This window comes from Apteryx mantelli, chromosome 19, assembly GCF_036417845.1.
Source record: "Apteryx mantelli isolate bAptMan1 chromosome 19, bAptMan1.hap1, whole genome shotgun sequence".
NCBI lineage: Eukaryota > Metazoa > Chordata > Aves > Apterygiformes > Apterygidae > Apteryx > Apteryx mantelli.
Window position 1 is genome coordinate 7,836,534 of NC_089996.1, and position 13,254 is coordinate 7,849,787.

The following is a 13,254-nucleotide window of genomic DNA, read 5'->3' on the forward strand; positions in this document are numbered from 1 at the left end:
CTATTCCAATAGTCTATACTGATACCTCTGCCAGCTCTGCATTCACTGGAGGGCAATGAGGTGACATCCTTGCTGTCATTCTTGTATCCTCCCTATCAGGCAGCGGGGAGGACTGATACAATAGCTGAGGGAAGGACGGGTTAGACTAGAGAGAACTGGGTGCCTTCCAGTACATAGGCTGATGCAGACCCTGCCCTGGAAGGAGCCAAGTCTGAAATGCCTGTCTTTGCTTTAAAAAACACCTGTGCTGTTGAGGTGCTGTAGAAACCTATGAAGTGGTCCTCTGACGGGGGGGGTCTCCCATCATCCTCATCCCTATCTTGGTGGAAACTGAGGGATGGTTGCATGGTTTGGCCCAGACCTGTATGTCCTAGGAGAGAATTCAGGGGAGCTGGGGGTGCCTGAATGTCTGTAGGAGGAAACTGGTCTTGGATGGAGACAACTCTCCACTGTGCTCTCCGGACACCCTGCTGTGTTCATGCTGGGTGGAGGAAGAAGCTGAATTATCTGATCTCAGACCCACTAGTACATACATTTGACACAAGCAAGGGGGTCACATTTGCTGCTTGGATGAGCTGGTGCCACGTTGCTGACTCCAGCAGAGTGTGGGATGTCTCCTGCTGATCCTGGCCCATCACTTTCAGACATGGCCCTTGTTTGTCTTGGGTTCGTTTGTTTGTTTGTTGTTTATTTTTACTGGACTATGTAGAGAGAGTAAGTTTCTGGGTTGCATCCTCCATTATTTGTCCTCGCCCTGTGGTTTCTCTTGATAATGGACATTACCCATTTGTTCTTTGATTTATATATGCAGTGAGTATAAAGGCACAGATCACTTACTGCGAGGAGAAAATAAATCTCTACTGGCCTGTCTTGTTACTATTATATGTATACTTGGAAAGTTTGGGGTGTGTCATGCAAAAATTCTGATTTTGTTTTGGAGGATGTATATGCTGACTCTACTGGAGTTGAACATATCTGCCTGTTCCCATATTAGCACTAGGTTTAGGTTTGGTAACAGTTAACTGAAAAAGTCACATTCTGGTAAAGACAGTTTCTCCAGACACCCTGGATTCAGTTTCCCTGCTCCCCTGCAGCCTGTCTGCATACTCTGCATCATGGTAAGTACCTATACAACGTTCACATTTCAATGCTGGCATGCTTTGCATCCATGCTGTGTTATACCAGCAGCTGCAAGAAACACAAAACAGTAGAATGTGTGGCCCCATATTGTTTGGGGGAGTGATTTATATCTGAGCCTGACTGAGATCTCACTTGCACTGACACAACCCTGTCGGAGTGATTCTTGGTTTCGGCAGTTGTAAAAGAGACCCCAGTCAAGCCCAGCGTGCCTTCGAGTGCCGCTGCGTTTCTTTTGTGCCATATGGTCCTAGCCTGTGGATCTGGAGGGAATTAGTCCTTGATTATAAAATGTGAAAAAATATCGCGCAGTCAGCCAAGGTGAGGCTAAGCACTGGGAATGTTATACTTCTGTATTGCTGCAGCTCATCCACTGCGTTGAATGAACTGTTCTTGGCTTGACCTATTTTAACTGTTGGCTGTTCCGTTTTGAAGTCATACTGACGGGGGATGTGGGGAGGCATTCCTGATTTCAACCAAATAAAACATATTTCATTATGTTTCTTAGTCTAGTACACTACAATAAATTTATAGCATGGCCTGCAGGCATTTGAACTGTGTTAAGAGGGAAGACTCACAGACAGTATGTCTGGGGTGGAAACCTTTGATTTTCATTTCATGGCTCCACAATTCAAAACTGGGGCTCGGCCTGCTGCTCCGTGCTATAAATAGAGGTAACCCCAGAACGCTGTCAACATGCCGATGCTCTCCCTCGGTCCTGCCCGCGTTGCAGCCTTCCTGGCAGTGTGTTCAGAGTGACATATTTTTAGCTATTGCTTTCTCATTTTTGACGGATCTTCTCTTCTGCCTTACCAGACTGATAGCTTTCCCTGCCGTTTATCTGCTTTCCAGCGCTGCGGCCGGATCCCCTCTCAGCGGAGGGGCAGCGTGGCATCGTGGACAGCAAACTTGGCTTGGACTCAGCAGAGCTGCCTCCTCCTTCCAGATTCGCTGTTACGGTGTTGGATGGCCTGTGCAAATTACTTATTTGCTTCTTACTTTCCTTTCTGAAAGGGGTTGGGCAGCATTATTCCCCATATAAAGACTTGGTGATGAGACTTGTTATTTTTCTTGATTCTGTCTTAATATGGTGTGACCCACTGGTTAGAGCAAGAGTTGTCAGAAGATCTCATTTCTGATCCTGGCCAGGTTACTGACTGGCTGTAAGAACTTGGGCAAATCGATTTAGGGTGTCCACATTTTGGGTTACCTAATTGAGAAGGGTGTGAATAGTACTTACAGATCCCCAGAGAAAACCTACAAGACAGGGCAGAGAGCAAAACTCTCCTAAATGTTTGTGTGAAAAGTACACACTTGGATAATGGTGCCTGGCTGTTTGGAAGGCTGTGCCACTCCGGCACAATACAGTCAGAGCTGACTGTATGTGTGGTTTTGCACTGGAACCGTTGCTAAAGGAACGAAGCCTACTTCCGATGTACGGTCCTGCCTGGGCTTGTAAGCTCCTCGCTCTGCTTCTATCCTGGTTTGCCGCAGACTGAATGAAGTCTTTGAACATGAAAAGATATATTTAACTAGCTCAGCATGGCTGCATATCTGCGTTCTTCAGCATGCTACCAAAAAGGGACGTTTTTCTCCAGGTTTCCAGCAATTGTGAAAGCCAGATTTCAACACCATGCCTTGCCCTTAAGGCAGACAAGGTGGAGGTGTTCGTCCTCAGCCAGGACTCAAGTGCTCTTGCCGTTTGTCTGAAGAAGTGTTATTAAAAAGCTTTTGAACAGAGGAAATGTGCCTCTTCATCCTTTCAGTGTCCAAAGGAGCAGTAGACATTTGGGGGGGAGAAAATAGTTAAGAAAAAATCGGGGACTGGGTTTTAAGAAAAAATATAATGTTGATTATTGTGCATAGACTCCTAGAAACTTCAGCCCTGATGAGGCCCTTTGCTAGGTGCTGCTCAAGCACTGATTGAGAGGCAATCCTTGTGCAAAAGAGTTTGCTATCAAAATAGATGTCTTCCAACAGTTGCACAAAAGGTCCGTAGCGGGGAGATGCCCGCAATCCCGGCCTGCAGATCCCAGGGCAATATTCCTGCCCTGTGCTCTCCTTTCTCTTGCTGTCGTTAATGGAAATTGCAGACAGAGTGATTTCTGTAGCGGCAAACGGCCCTGTTGCAATGTAGATAAAGCTCTTGAAAAGACAGAGTTGTGTTCAGGCACGCGGAGGGACCGTCCCTGCTCTGTTTTTGTACATTTGGGTGGAGGGGCTAGGACCTGGCTGCCCTTGCTCCTCGGAAGCAAAGCTTTGAGAGGAGCCCGCAACAGGAGATCCCGGCTGGGGAGCTCGTCCTGCTCCTCCGTAGTCAGGGAGCAGTGCGGTTTCCTTGGAGCTGGCCCTGTGGTTCAGCCACATAACTTCTTAGGCACAGAGGCTTTTTATATTAAAAAAGGAAAGGGAGAGAGAAAATGCGCACACATATGCATATATATAAGCAAAGGCTTCTGAACATGAGACACTTTTTCCATGTCGAGTTGCCAGGCAGCACTTTTCCCATTCCTCCCTCCATCCTAGGCTCATTAGTATGAAAGTTTTCCTGCCCTTTTTTATTTTTATTTCCTTTTTGTGTATGATGCAAACTCTTCCAGCTGACAAGGCTTGTAAGGTTGGGGCAGAGTTACAGATCAGTGTGGGGATTTTCTGTGGCTTAAATTGGTGCTGTTTTAATCTCTCCGGTTATTGTCCAACAGATCTGGTAGATGGTAAGAAGATACTTGCCTAAAGTCTATCAGTTATAGTTAAGTAACATCATCACCCAAAATATCTGGGAGTCTGTTTGCACAGTAGAAATCCCTATTCAAAATATTCCCGTGGTCCAGCAGGGTTTCTGTTGAGTTAATGAGTCTACTTGGCTACTGCATTTTGGAGCTCAACAGCTCTGGTGTCTGAGACGGCATGTTAGAGCTGCTGTTCCCCATGCAGAATCCAGCAGAGACTAAGGAATGTGCTGGATCTTCTGTAAATTCCCTTATCAGGAAATCATAGCGTTTGGGATGTTTTCAGAATGTAGCACCCCACCTGAGTTGGTTCACTGTTTTTATCCCTTTCTTGTCCATGTTTTTGGTGCTTAAAAAATGAGAAACTGAGGCACTATTCAACTTACGGTTTCTGCATATTGCTGAATTTTAACCAGAGACTTGTTTAGGTGAACTTTTGTTCCTGCTGAGTCTCATGGCATAACTGGGAAATGAAGGCTGTGGCAACCACTGCTTTACAAACAGGCAGCTGGGAGTGCAGAGCAATTAAATGAGTTGCTGATGGATTAGAAGTAGTGCTGGAAATGCAACCCAGCATTCAGGTTGTTGCCTTCTAGCCAGCAGACCACACTGTCCTGTGTGGTGTTTGGGAGGCAGGCAGGCACCTCAGAGTTACCAGTAACTTTCTGAGATGGACATGGGAATGGTGGGGACAGAAGTTTCTGTTTTATGTCTTTCAAAGTAATGTGTATTCTAGGGTAGGTTAAGCTTTCCACATACCTTTCTCCAGCACAGTGTAGGTGAAATAACTGTGTGCTACGCCAACGAATCTGAAAAGACCTTTTGAGCCGAAAAGGATGGTGCAAAATTAACCCAACATCTGGATCTCTGTGTTCTGGTTCAGCATCTGCCTAGAACAAGCAATGTGCCCCGTGTTTCAGCCAGTCCAGTCCCCCAGCAGAGTTCCTGTATGCAACGTGTTCCCAGGATATGGGGGAAATCTGACTGGAAAGTTGTTACTCCCTTTGCCTTCTTGCGATGCTGAATGCAGGACCCATTGCAGTCATTGAGGCTGAACTATAACTACTGTAGAGGCCAGGTGGCTCTGGGAAGTCTCCCAGAAGCCTGGTGTTTCTTCTCTCAGTTCCTTTGCTGAGCTCTCTGCCAGTACAGGGCCTGTTCTGGAACTTAAATTCCTGTGCTTTCCTGTCTTAGCAAGAAACCGTTTTTCTTTGGAAGTGCTATGCTTGTCTCCAGGAAAAAAATATCCTGGAGTGAGAGATGAGCCTGCAGGTCTCACTGAGGCACTTCAGGAATTCTTGCTCATGTTTCTGGAAATCCTAAATACATTCATGCTTCTGATATGTTTGAATAACATTATTTGACATCTTCAAGGAAAGGTGGAGGCTTCTCCTCGGGTGCTTTTCTGCTAAAAATAACAAATAACATTCCTTCATTTGCACAGGTGACAGTGCAGAGCAGATCCCCAACGGAACGGGTGCCTTGCCAGATGTAGGATCATAGCACGGAGATTGTTCCACATAGCATATTCTCATGAATTCACTTAGCCCATTCAAACCTTCTTCTTGCTTTAGGCATCACCCGGACCTCAAGTGGGCGACTTCGGAGACTCAGCGACCAGACGAGTCCAAGTAAGCTGCATGAATCTGTCTCTTTGAAACTTTCGCCTCCAATAACAAACCTAGACTGTGAGGATGCAAGAGGTGACTCTCAGAAAACCTCTCTCCTGCCTTCTGTCCAGTGGCTCCACAGTTTGGAAAGCAAAGCTGGCTGCTAACAAGTGCAGAAATCTCTGTGCTGTAGAATGAGAGCAGTATATGTATATGTATATATATGTATATATATAATGCTATGAAAAGAGAGCAATATGAAATAAAAACTGAATTACATATTGAATAATGGGTCCAGAGAGAATAATTAGAAAGCCCCATCTCAGTTCGAGGGGGTCTGACACTGGGCAACAGAAAGCAGCAACGCCCTGAGGTTGAAATACAGCTTTAGTAATTAGTGGCTCTTTCTCACTCTCCTTAGCTATTACTTTTTATTGGATGTGGAGATTTATGGATTGCGTGTGCTTCTGACTAAAATTACACTCCTAATTGCAGTTTGATGTTTCTGAAGCTGTTCCTATTCAGAAGGAAGCAAGCGGGAGGGTTTCTTTCTTGAAATGGGGGGTTTTCAGCCTTGTGACAGCAGAAGTTTTGGTGTTTGTCAGCGACAGAGCCCATTAGCACCGTCATGCTCCTGTGTGATGCTGATTGGGACTGCCTAGGAATATAGACAAGTCTTTGGTGTTTACCTGCATGTGGCATGACCCATTTTATCCTGTGTAGCTAGAAAGTTTCCCTCTTCATGTCTAAATTATGCAACTGGAAGCTCAGACAGAGCCCATTTCTGAGCTTTTGCTTTTGATGGCCCTTTTTGCTAGCACCACTAGTCCCTCTGGACCAGTGCTACCACACGGTACCAACTCCTGTGCGAAACTTCTGTCACTGAAACCCAGTCCCTTGTACTTTGCAGATGTTCATCTTTCTTAGCAGGTGCTTTGGTGCAATTGAAGGCTTCCTCTGTGTTTCCTTCTCTGAGATGTGTGGCCTCCCCTTGGACTCTGCCTCCTCATCTTCTCCCGGATGCTGACAGTTGTCTCTCCTGCTTATTTGAGGCTTACTTATCTTGCTGGGACCAGCTAGTCCCTCGGAGACCTCCGCTCACCTTGGCATCTTGTTCTGTCCATGTTCTGCTCATTCAGGCCTTTCATCTGGCTCTCGTTCCCTTGGTCTATCTGTCATTCACAGTTGCTGCCTTTTGGCTCTCTTTGCTATTTCTATTCATTTTCTCAGCCCTCATATCCTGTCTCAGCTCCCAGATGGACTTATCAAAACAGTCATTTTCAGCTTTTCCCTCTGTGTGTGTGGGAGGAGAAAGCCACCCTCAGGATGCCTTCCTGGAGCAGTGACTTCAGCGTTTTGCTGTATCGAGGCCTAAGCTCATGTGGTTAGGGATTAGTCGCATACTTCCGGTTAAGCACTTAAATGCCTTGGAAGCTGTGATGCTGGCTTGCTGGCCCTTGTCAAATGCTAGTGAGAAGGACAAACACAGGTATTTAAGTCAAAGGTTCCTCCAGCGTGACAGCACATCCCACTGCTGCGATGCTACACCCGGCTGCTGGGACGCTGACTGCGTTGTGTCGGGAGGTCCACAGCTGTGCCGTGTTCAGTCTCCTACCCTAATGTCATGATGTAGGGGTGTGAGGATATAAACGTGATAGAGGGGGGCCACCAGGCCACAAACTAATGTCAAATGGCTGGAAAAATGCAGCATGTTAATTTAGCAGGGAATAGCAGCGCTGTCCCGGATGATAAGGCTTTAGTGCAGTGATGGTTTGGTCTAGAAGGAGAGAACTGAGCTGTAGTTCAAAGCTGAAACTTCAAACTTCAGCCACCAGCGCAGAAGCTGGTAGTTTTGAACTGAAGTGCAGGTTTGTCTTCTGCATGTGCAAAAACAAGGTTGCAGTCTCAGCCCTGGTTACGCATGTTTTCACATACCTATGTCCAAAGACAGAAAGGGAATTTGGTAGAGCTCCAAGGGTAACTGGAGCGCAGTGACTCTAAATTGAAAGACATAGCACATTTGTTCAAGCTTGTTTTCCTTAGACTCTAATTATATACTTTTCCACTTTTCTGGTGAGAGGCCTTTTTAAATTTTAATAAATTTTTTCGAGTTAAAATCAAATGAGCAGCTCAGTGCTCCAGTTTACATTGCAGTAAATATTTATGACTCCATATAACTGCAGCTCAATTTCCCCTTGTTTCGGGTCCAAATTTTCTCTTCTGCACATCTGGCCCTGCACCCAGAAGTGTTTATTCCTGTAAAGGATAAATTGGGATTGGAATGACTGAGCAGTGGTTGTATATGAAGCATCATAGAAGGGGGGACTTTGGGCTCCTTGCTACCCTAAACAAAGAAAGGGATGACATGTATTTCCATAGCCACTGAGTCTTGGGAGCTAGGGAGTTGCACATTCGTCCACAGGCCATGTAACAAACTGGGGCAAGTGGTGTTGTTAAGAACCTGAAGATCTAACTTTGACCTCTTTTGGAAACTTTATTCTACTATACCTTCTGTTTTTCTTGTCCCTTTGCAAATAGCTATGTGGCATTGGCGTCCAGCATAGCCCAGTGAGTAGCAAAGCCATTCTGGGACTTTGAAACTTTGGGGTTTGTGTCTTACAAGCCTACTGCATAGTTCTGAGTAAGCCATTGAGGTGTAATTCATCTAGGCTTTCTTTTAGTCAATGGAGAGATCTGAATGCTAACAAAGTGTCTGAGAACACCAGCTTTAGGATGAGAAGAATAAGTTTCTGAAGGAAACTGTATCTCCCCACAGGATAATAGAGGAGCATAGCTTGTTTAGGTAGGTATGTTTAGGGGCAGTAAATCCTGTGCTTTGTCTCAGTCTATTTTTCTTTGGCTGCAAAAGTGGAGTTAATATATACGTACCTCAGTACTTCCCTGGGAAGGGAGAAGCGCCAAGTTAAAATTGTGTTCATGTGTCCTGCAGTAATGAAGGTTCTGGCTATACAAAGAGGAGCCATAATTACTGATACAACAGGTGCTTAGTCCCTGGAGGTACTGAGTTAAACTTAACCAGGGCCCATTCAGTGGAAAACACGCGTGGAGATGGGATTGCTTCTGGCTGCCTCTTTCCACAGCCTTGCTAGCAGTGCCAACCCTCACCCCCACGCAGCCGGCAGGTTGTAGTCAGCCTTGAGCTGAGCTTTGGTTCTGGTTCACTGTGGACAGCAGAGGTCTATCATAGGATACGGGGTACTAGGCCACAGCTGGAAGGACCTCTGCTCAACAATCTGAAGGACATGTAAAATGCTTGGGGTTTGGCACTGTTGCCCCTCAATTAAGATATGGACTCTGCCTATGAGGTTGAGTTTTGTGAATGGTTTGTAGTCTCTGTTCAGCATGCATTTGGAAATGGGCAGATGTCCTGGAAAGAGCAGGGGAAAGAAGTGGGAAGCCCTTTGTAAAAGCTTTCATCAGAGTTAAGGATTTTGTACCCTAAAATACCACTTTCTCCTGATTTTGGTAGCCAGGGTTAATATTTTTGCAGAGTTAAGAATGGTGTGTTAGGGAAGTTATTCCCACTTCATTTTCCTAGGATTCTACCTGACGAATTTGAAAAAGAGAGGTATTTGCTGACATGTGCCATCCGGAGCAGTGTGTGGTGCCTCACAGGCCAGAAAACAGCCCAAAAGCAGTCCGAGTGGAAGAAATCCGCATCATATTCCTCTTGGGCAGCCAGCTGTGTTCTGCACTTTGATTTGCTTCCAGGCTCCAATTTGTTTTTTGCTAAGAGGAAGGAATGGGAGTGATGCAGGAGTGTCCAGAAAAAGGTATAGTTTACTGATTTAGCTAAAACAGCATGTCTCTTCTGTGTAGGCAAATGTGCTTTGCAAGTCGGAGGAGAATGCCTTCCAGTTGCTACATAGCGAAACTATTCCTGGGCCAGCTCTATTTCTGGGTCAGGTGCTTTGTTCATGAGAAGTCCCAAGGGACAGGAGGGGAACAGGTGCCTCTGCTTTCCTGTTTCAGCCTTTGTCTCGTTGCAGGGCTGCTTGGAGCCAGCCAGACCGGAGCAGAGGCAGGCTGCCAGAGCCAGCTGTGGTCCAGGGCAGGCACGGCTTTTCTATCCAAGAAAGACAGGGCGCTAATGGCCCTAGTTCTGCATCATCAGCAGTTGGCTGAGGATCAACCACAACTTGTCTCGGTGCTTCTTGGAAGCACAGGGCATAATTTAGAGAGGCGTAAAGCTCAAGGCCTGCTCTCTGGGTTGCATTACAAAGGGGCACTCACTGATGTCATGAAACCCTTCTTCAGAGCAGCTTGTCTCATGCTCTCTAAATACTTCTCTTCGATATGAAGTGTGGAGGGAGACACGTGCTAGGCCTTTTGCCCTTTGAGTCAGCTTGAGCCCTTTGTCCACCTTTCAGGTCGATGATATCGGACAGAGGGGCCGAAAGCCACAGTGGGTGGGGAGCCTGGGGTGGAACCACAGGCGCGTGGGACAGGGTTCGATGGTGCTGGTGATGGAGCGAGCCTGAGTGCTCTTGCTCAGGGCGTGAGCTCGAGGATCCCACTGACCACAAGGACACTGCATTGGCAGGGCTGCAGAGTGCAGCCAGGATGGTTCTGTAGGAGCTACTAGCTTCTGTTCACAGATGGTGGTGTAAAACCCCTGCCCAAATGCAACTTTAACTTTAGGGTCCTGTTATTAAAACACCCAGTTGCTGCAGGACTCCCTTGCTAACGAGGTTACTCCAATACCGGCGTCTTCATCCTCTGCTCCCTGTGAAAGGGCTCTGGCAATCTTAGAAGAAAGGAATGCTTCATTAGTCGCTGCTGAACTGGGGACAGTGTCTCATGCATAGTGACTCCTTACCAGAGCTGTATTGCTCTGCTGTTTACTGAGAGCCCTCAGGATTAATAAAAGTGGGGAGAATCTAGTCTTATGTGAACATTTCAAAAAAGACATTCACAGGTAGCTGGCTTAAGTCTGCCTTGCGGTTTCCCTTTAGTAGCTGTTGATGTTCCCCTTTCATAAATTAGGGAAACAGAGCAGCAGAGAAGCTGAAAGCAGCATTTTTTGCATTGCCCCTGAATCTGGGGATCCTTCCCCAAGCACACTGAAATGGAAAGATGTGTGGCCTGATGGGTGGAGGAACTGAACAAATATGGTTGTGGGCATAGTTTAAATTGGACAATCCCAAATTAGTGAACTCTGCTAAAATCAGATGTTTAAGTGATGATCCCAAATTCATGCAGTAAATTAAAGGTAAATATGAAAATAGATCCTGCTGTTTCTGTATTTCAGTATAGTACCTTACCCCAAGGACTATATCCTCTCTTTGTCTAGAGTCTGTAAGAGAATTGTTTTAGAAATGGGTTTATACTAGGTGGCAGGTGAACCAGAATAGTGGAAATAAAAGAAATCTCTAAACCCAGGGGCTCCCTTGTAGTGCATAAATGATTATAGTTATGTAAGCTAATTCAGAGCGGTATAAAAACGATTAGGTCTTCTAGTTTTTCCCCCTGGGAAATGCTGCCTGATCTGCCAAATACCTCCCGCAGCTTGGATGCAGACAACCCCACTACACAGTATAGCGCTCTACATATAGTGATGGTATCTGAGCAAACTGAGTTTGGAAACCCCTCCTCTAAACCTCGATCCAGACCTTCAGATTAACCTAGCCTGTACAGAATCCTTTTTCAGTAGTCTATTAACATTTTGAGATCCGGGAGGTAAGTGCAGTACTTCTAGCTGGAAGCTGAGGTAATGCACAACATCTCTTTGCAGTGTGAGATTTTTAGCATTGACTGTGACTTTCACCTTGATAGAGCGGCAGAAGGGTTAACTAGAGACGTGTGGCTGCATCTAGTTGCTTTGGATGTGTCCCTAGATGAGGTCATATGAATTTCTTTGGGCAGTTTCTATTCCCCTTTGTTGTAAGTACCGCACTGGTCACACCAGCTGCGTGCGTCTCTGTGCCAAGTAGCGTCCCCATGCACACGCATCACTCCCTCTCCTTGGACTCCCTGGTGACAAGTCCTCATTTGAAATGAGTCCTGTTGGTTCACAAGGGGGAAATAGGAAAGGCTGAAGTTTGGCCACCAGCTAGCTTGGAGGGTCCCTGTAACAGCAGTGCAAGCTCCGCAAACGTGGTCGTGCAAAAAATCCAAATTCCAGGCACCAACAAGTTAAACCAAAAAGGCTGCTCATGGTTCAGGTGCTTGGTTTCCTGCATGGACGAAAGTCCTGTGCTTGCATAACACAGACACGTGGAATCAAAGCTGACTGGGAGACTGCCGGGGGGATCCCATGTGCTTAAAACTGAGATGCGCATTAGTTACAGTGAATGAGGGAGCATCGCTCAGGAATGACTGGAGACTGATGCTCCGTAATGTTTGGGGATTTCGGCTGCGGACTGTGTTTAAAGATCATCATCTTTGCTACTGCGGTGTGATGTGGATTTGTTGATGAGTGCTGACAAGGTCCGTAGAGTTTCCCCTGATGGAAAGAGATGCAGAAGTGCAGAGCGCAGCTCCTCATGGACAGGCCTTGAATGAGGTTATTTATAGCCTTGTGCCAGATGTCGCTGGAGCAAACTCCTGGTGCTAGAGTCCCTTCAAGAGAGCCTCACATCAGCTGCAGCAGGGAGGGGGTGGGAGAGCAGAGAAGGGGAATGACAGTGGAATTTAGTTTTCTCTAATTTGCTTTGTTAGTCTCATCCCATTGCAAATGAGGGAGGGGGGGGAAAAAGCCTCTAGAGCAGAACACAGTGCACCCAGAGAGAAAAAATGTGTTCATTATCAGCTCTCCCAGCCCCAGCAAGTGTCCCGTGAGGAACAGAAAGAAGGAGAAGGTGGAGGAGGGTGGCACTGGAAGGGACGTAGCCACAAGTGACTTGCCACGTGCAGGGACCTGATGGAGCAGCTGTGAAGGGCCCTGGTGCTCATGGGAGAGAAAGAGAACATTTTGAGACAAGGTGTTAACAGGTACTGGAGGAGTGGGTTAGCTATTGAAGGGTGCATGCGTGGGGTGCTGAGCGTGACACCCCTCCTCCTAGGAACAGGCCAAAAATGTACCGAACAAGAAGCAGTGGGGGGAGGAGTGAGGAAGACTCACGTGTCTTGACCTGTTTTTTATGTGCTAAGTCATGCAGTGCTGGTTACCTAAGTAGCTGTGTGTGGTCAGGCTTCTCTCTGTTGGGATACACACGTCTCTTCATGGTGTTTATTTTCCTTCATCTTTTGTTGCTGAAATATCAGTTTGCAAATTGCTTTTGGGCATGTTGGCAAACCAGCTCATGGCTGCTGAACTTTCTCTCTTCCCCTCAAACTCTGGTGTCCTTCGTCACGTGTGCATAAAAGGCAAATTCCCGAGCTCTGGCTGCCCACCACAGGCATGTTCTGAGCCTCCAAGGCAGGCACATCCGGTGGCGTCTAGTGTTTACCAAAACCCCTAATTGTACCTTAGGCAGAGAGCACCGATTTACTCCCTGCTATATTTATCTTGTGTCTGGGGCTGCAAAAGAGACGGGAACGCAGCCTCTTTTTATGTCCTTCGCTGCAGTTAGAAGGCTGTTTGTTAGGCAACTCTGCAGCTGGACTAGCAGAGAAGCTACTGTAGATGTATAGGGCTGACCTGCAAAGCACAAATTCTCTCTGCTGAAGTTCTGATAGCTGTGAAAGCAATGCACGTGGTCCTAGGAAAGCTCCAGCAGCAGAGGCTTTCCTGATTTACTGACTCAATGGAGCAATCCCTCCTTGGCTTGATTTTTTTTCAGTTTAATTTCTGATCTAAAGCATGGTGTGATGTC

General features: G+C 46.6%; 1 protein-coding gene across 1 annotated transcript in view; it reads left to right on the forward strand.

Moving 5' to 3' along the window:
• SEPTIN9 (septin 9) overlaps positions 1-13,254 on the forward strand; it is a 169,421-nt gene that overhangs the window by 22,413 nt on the left and 133,754 nt on the right. Inside the window, exon 2 of the mRNA XM_067308114.1 lies at positions 5,441-5,497. Coding sequence (XP_067164215.1) covers positions 5,441-5,497 — 57 coding nt within the window. The remainder of the gene's footprint in view (positions 1-5,440; positions 5,498-13,254) is intronic.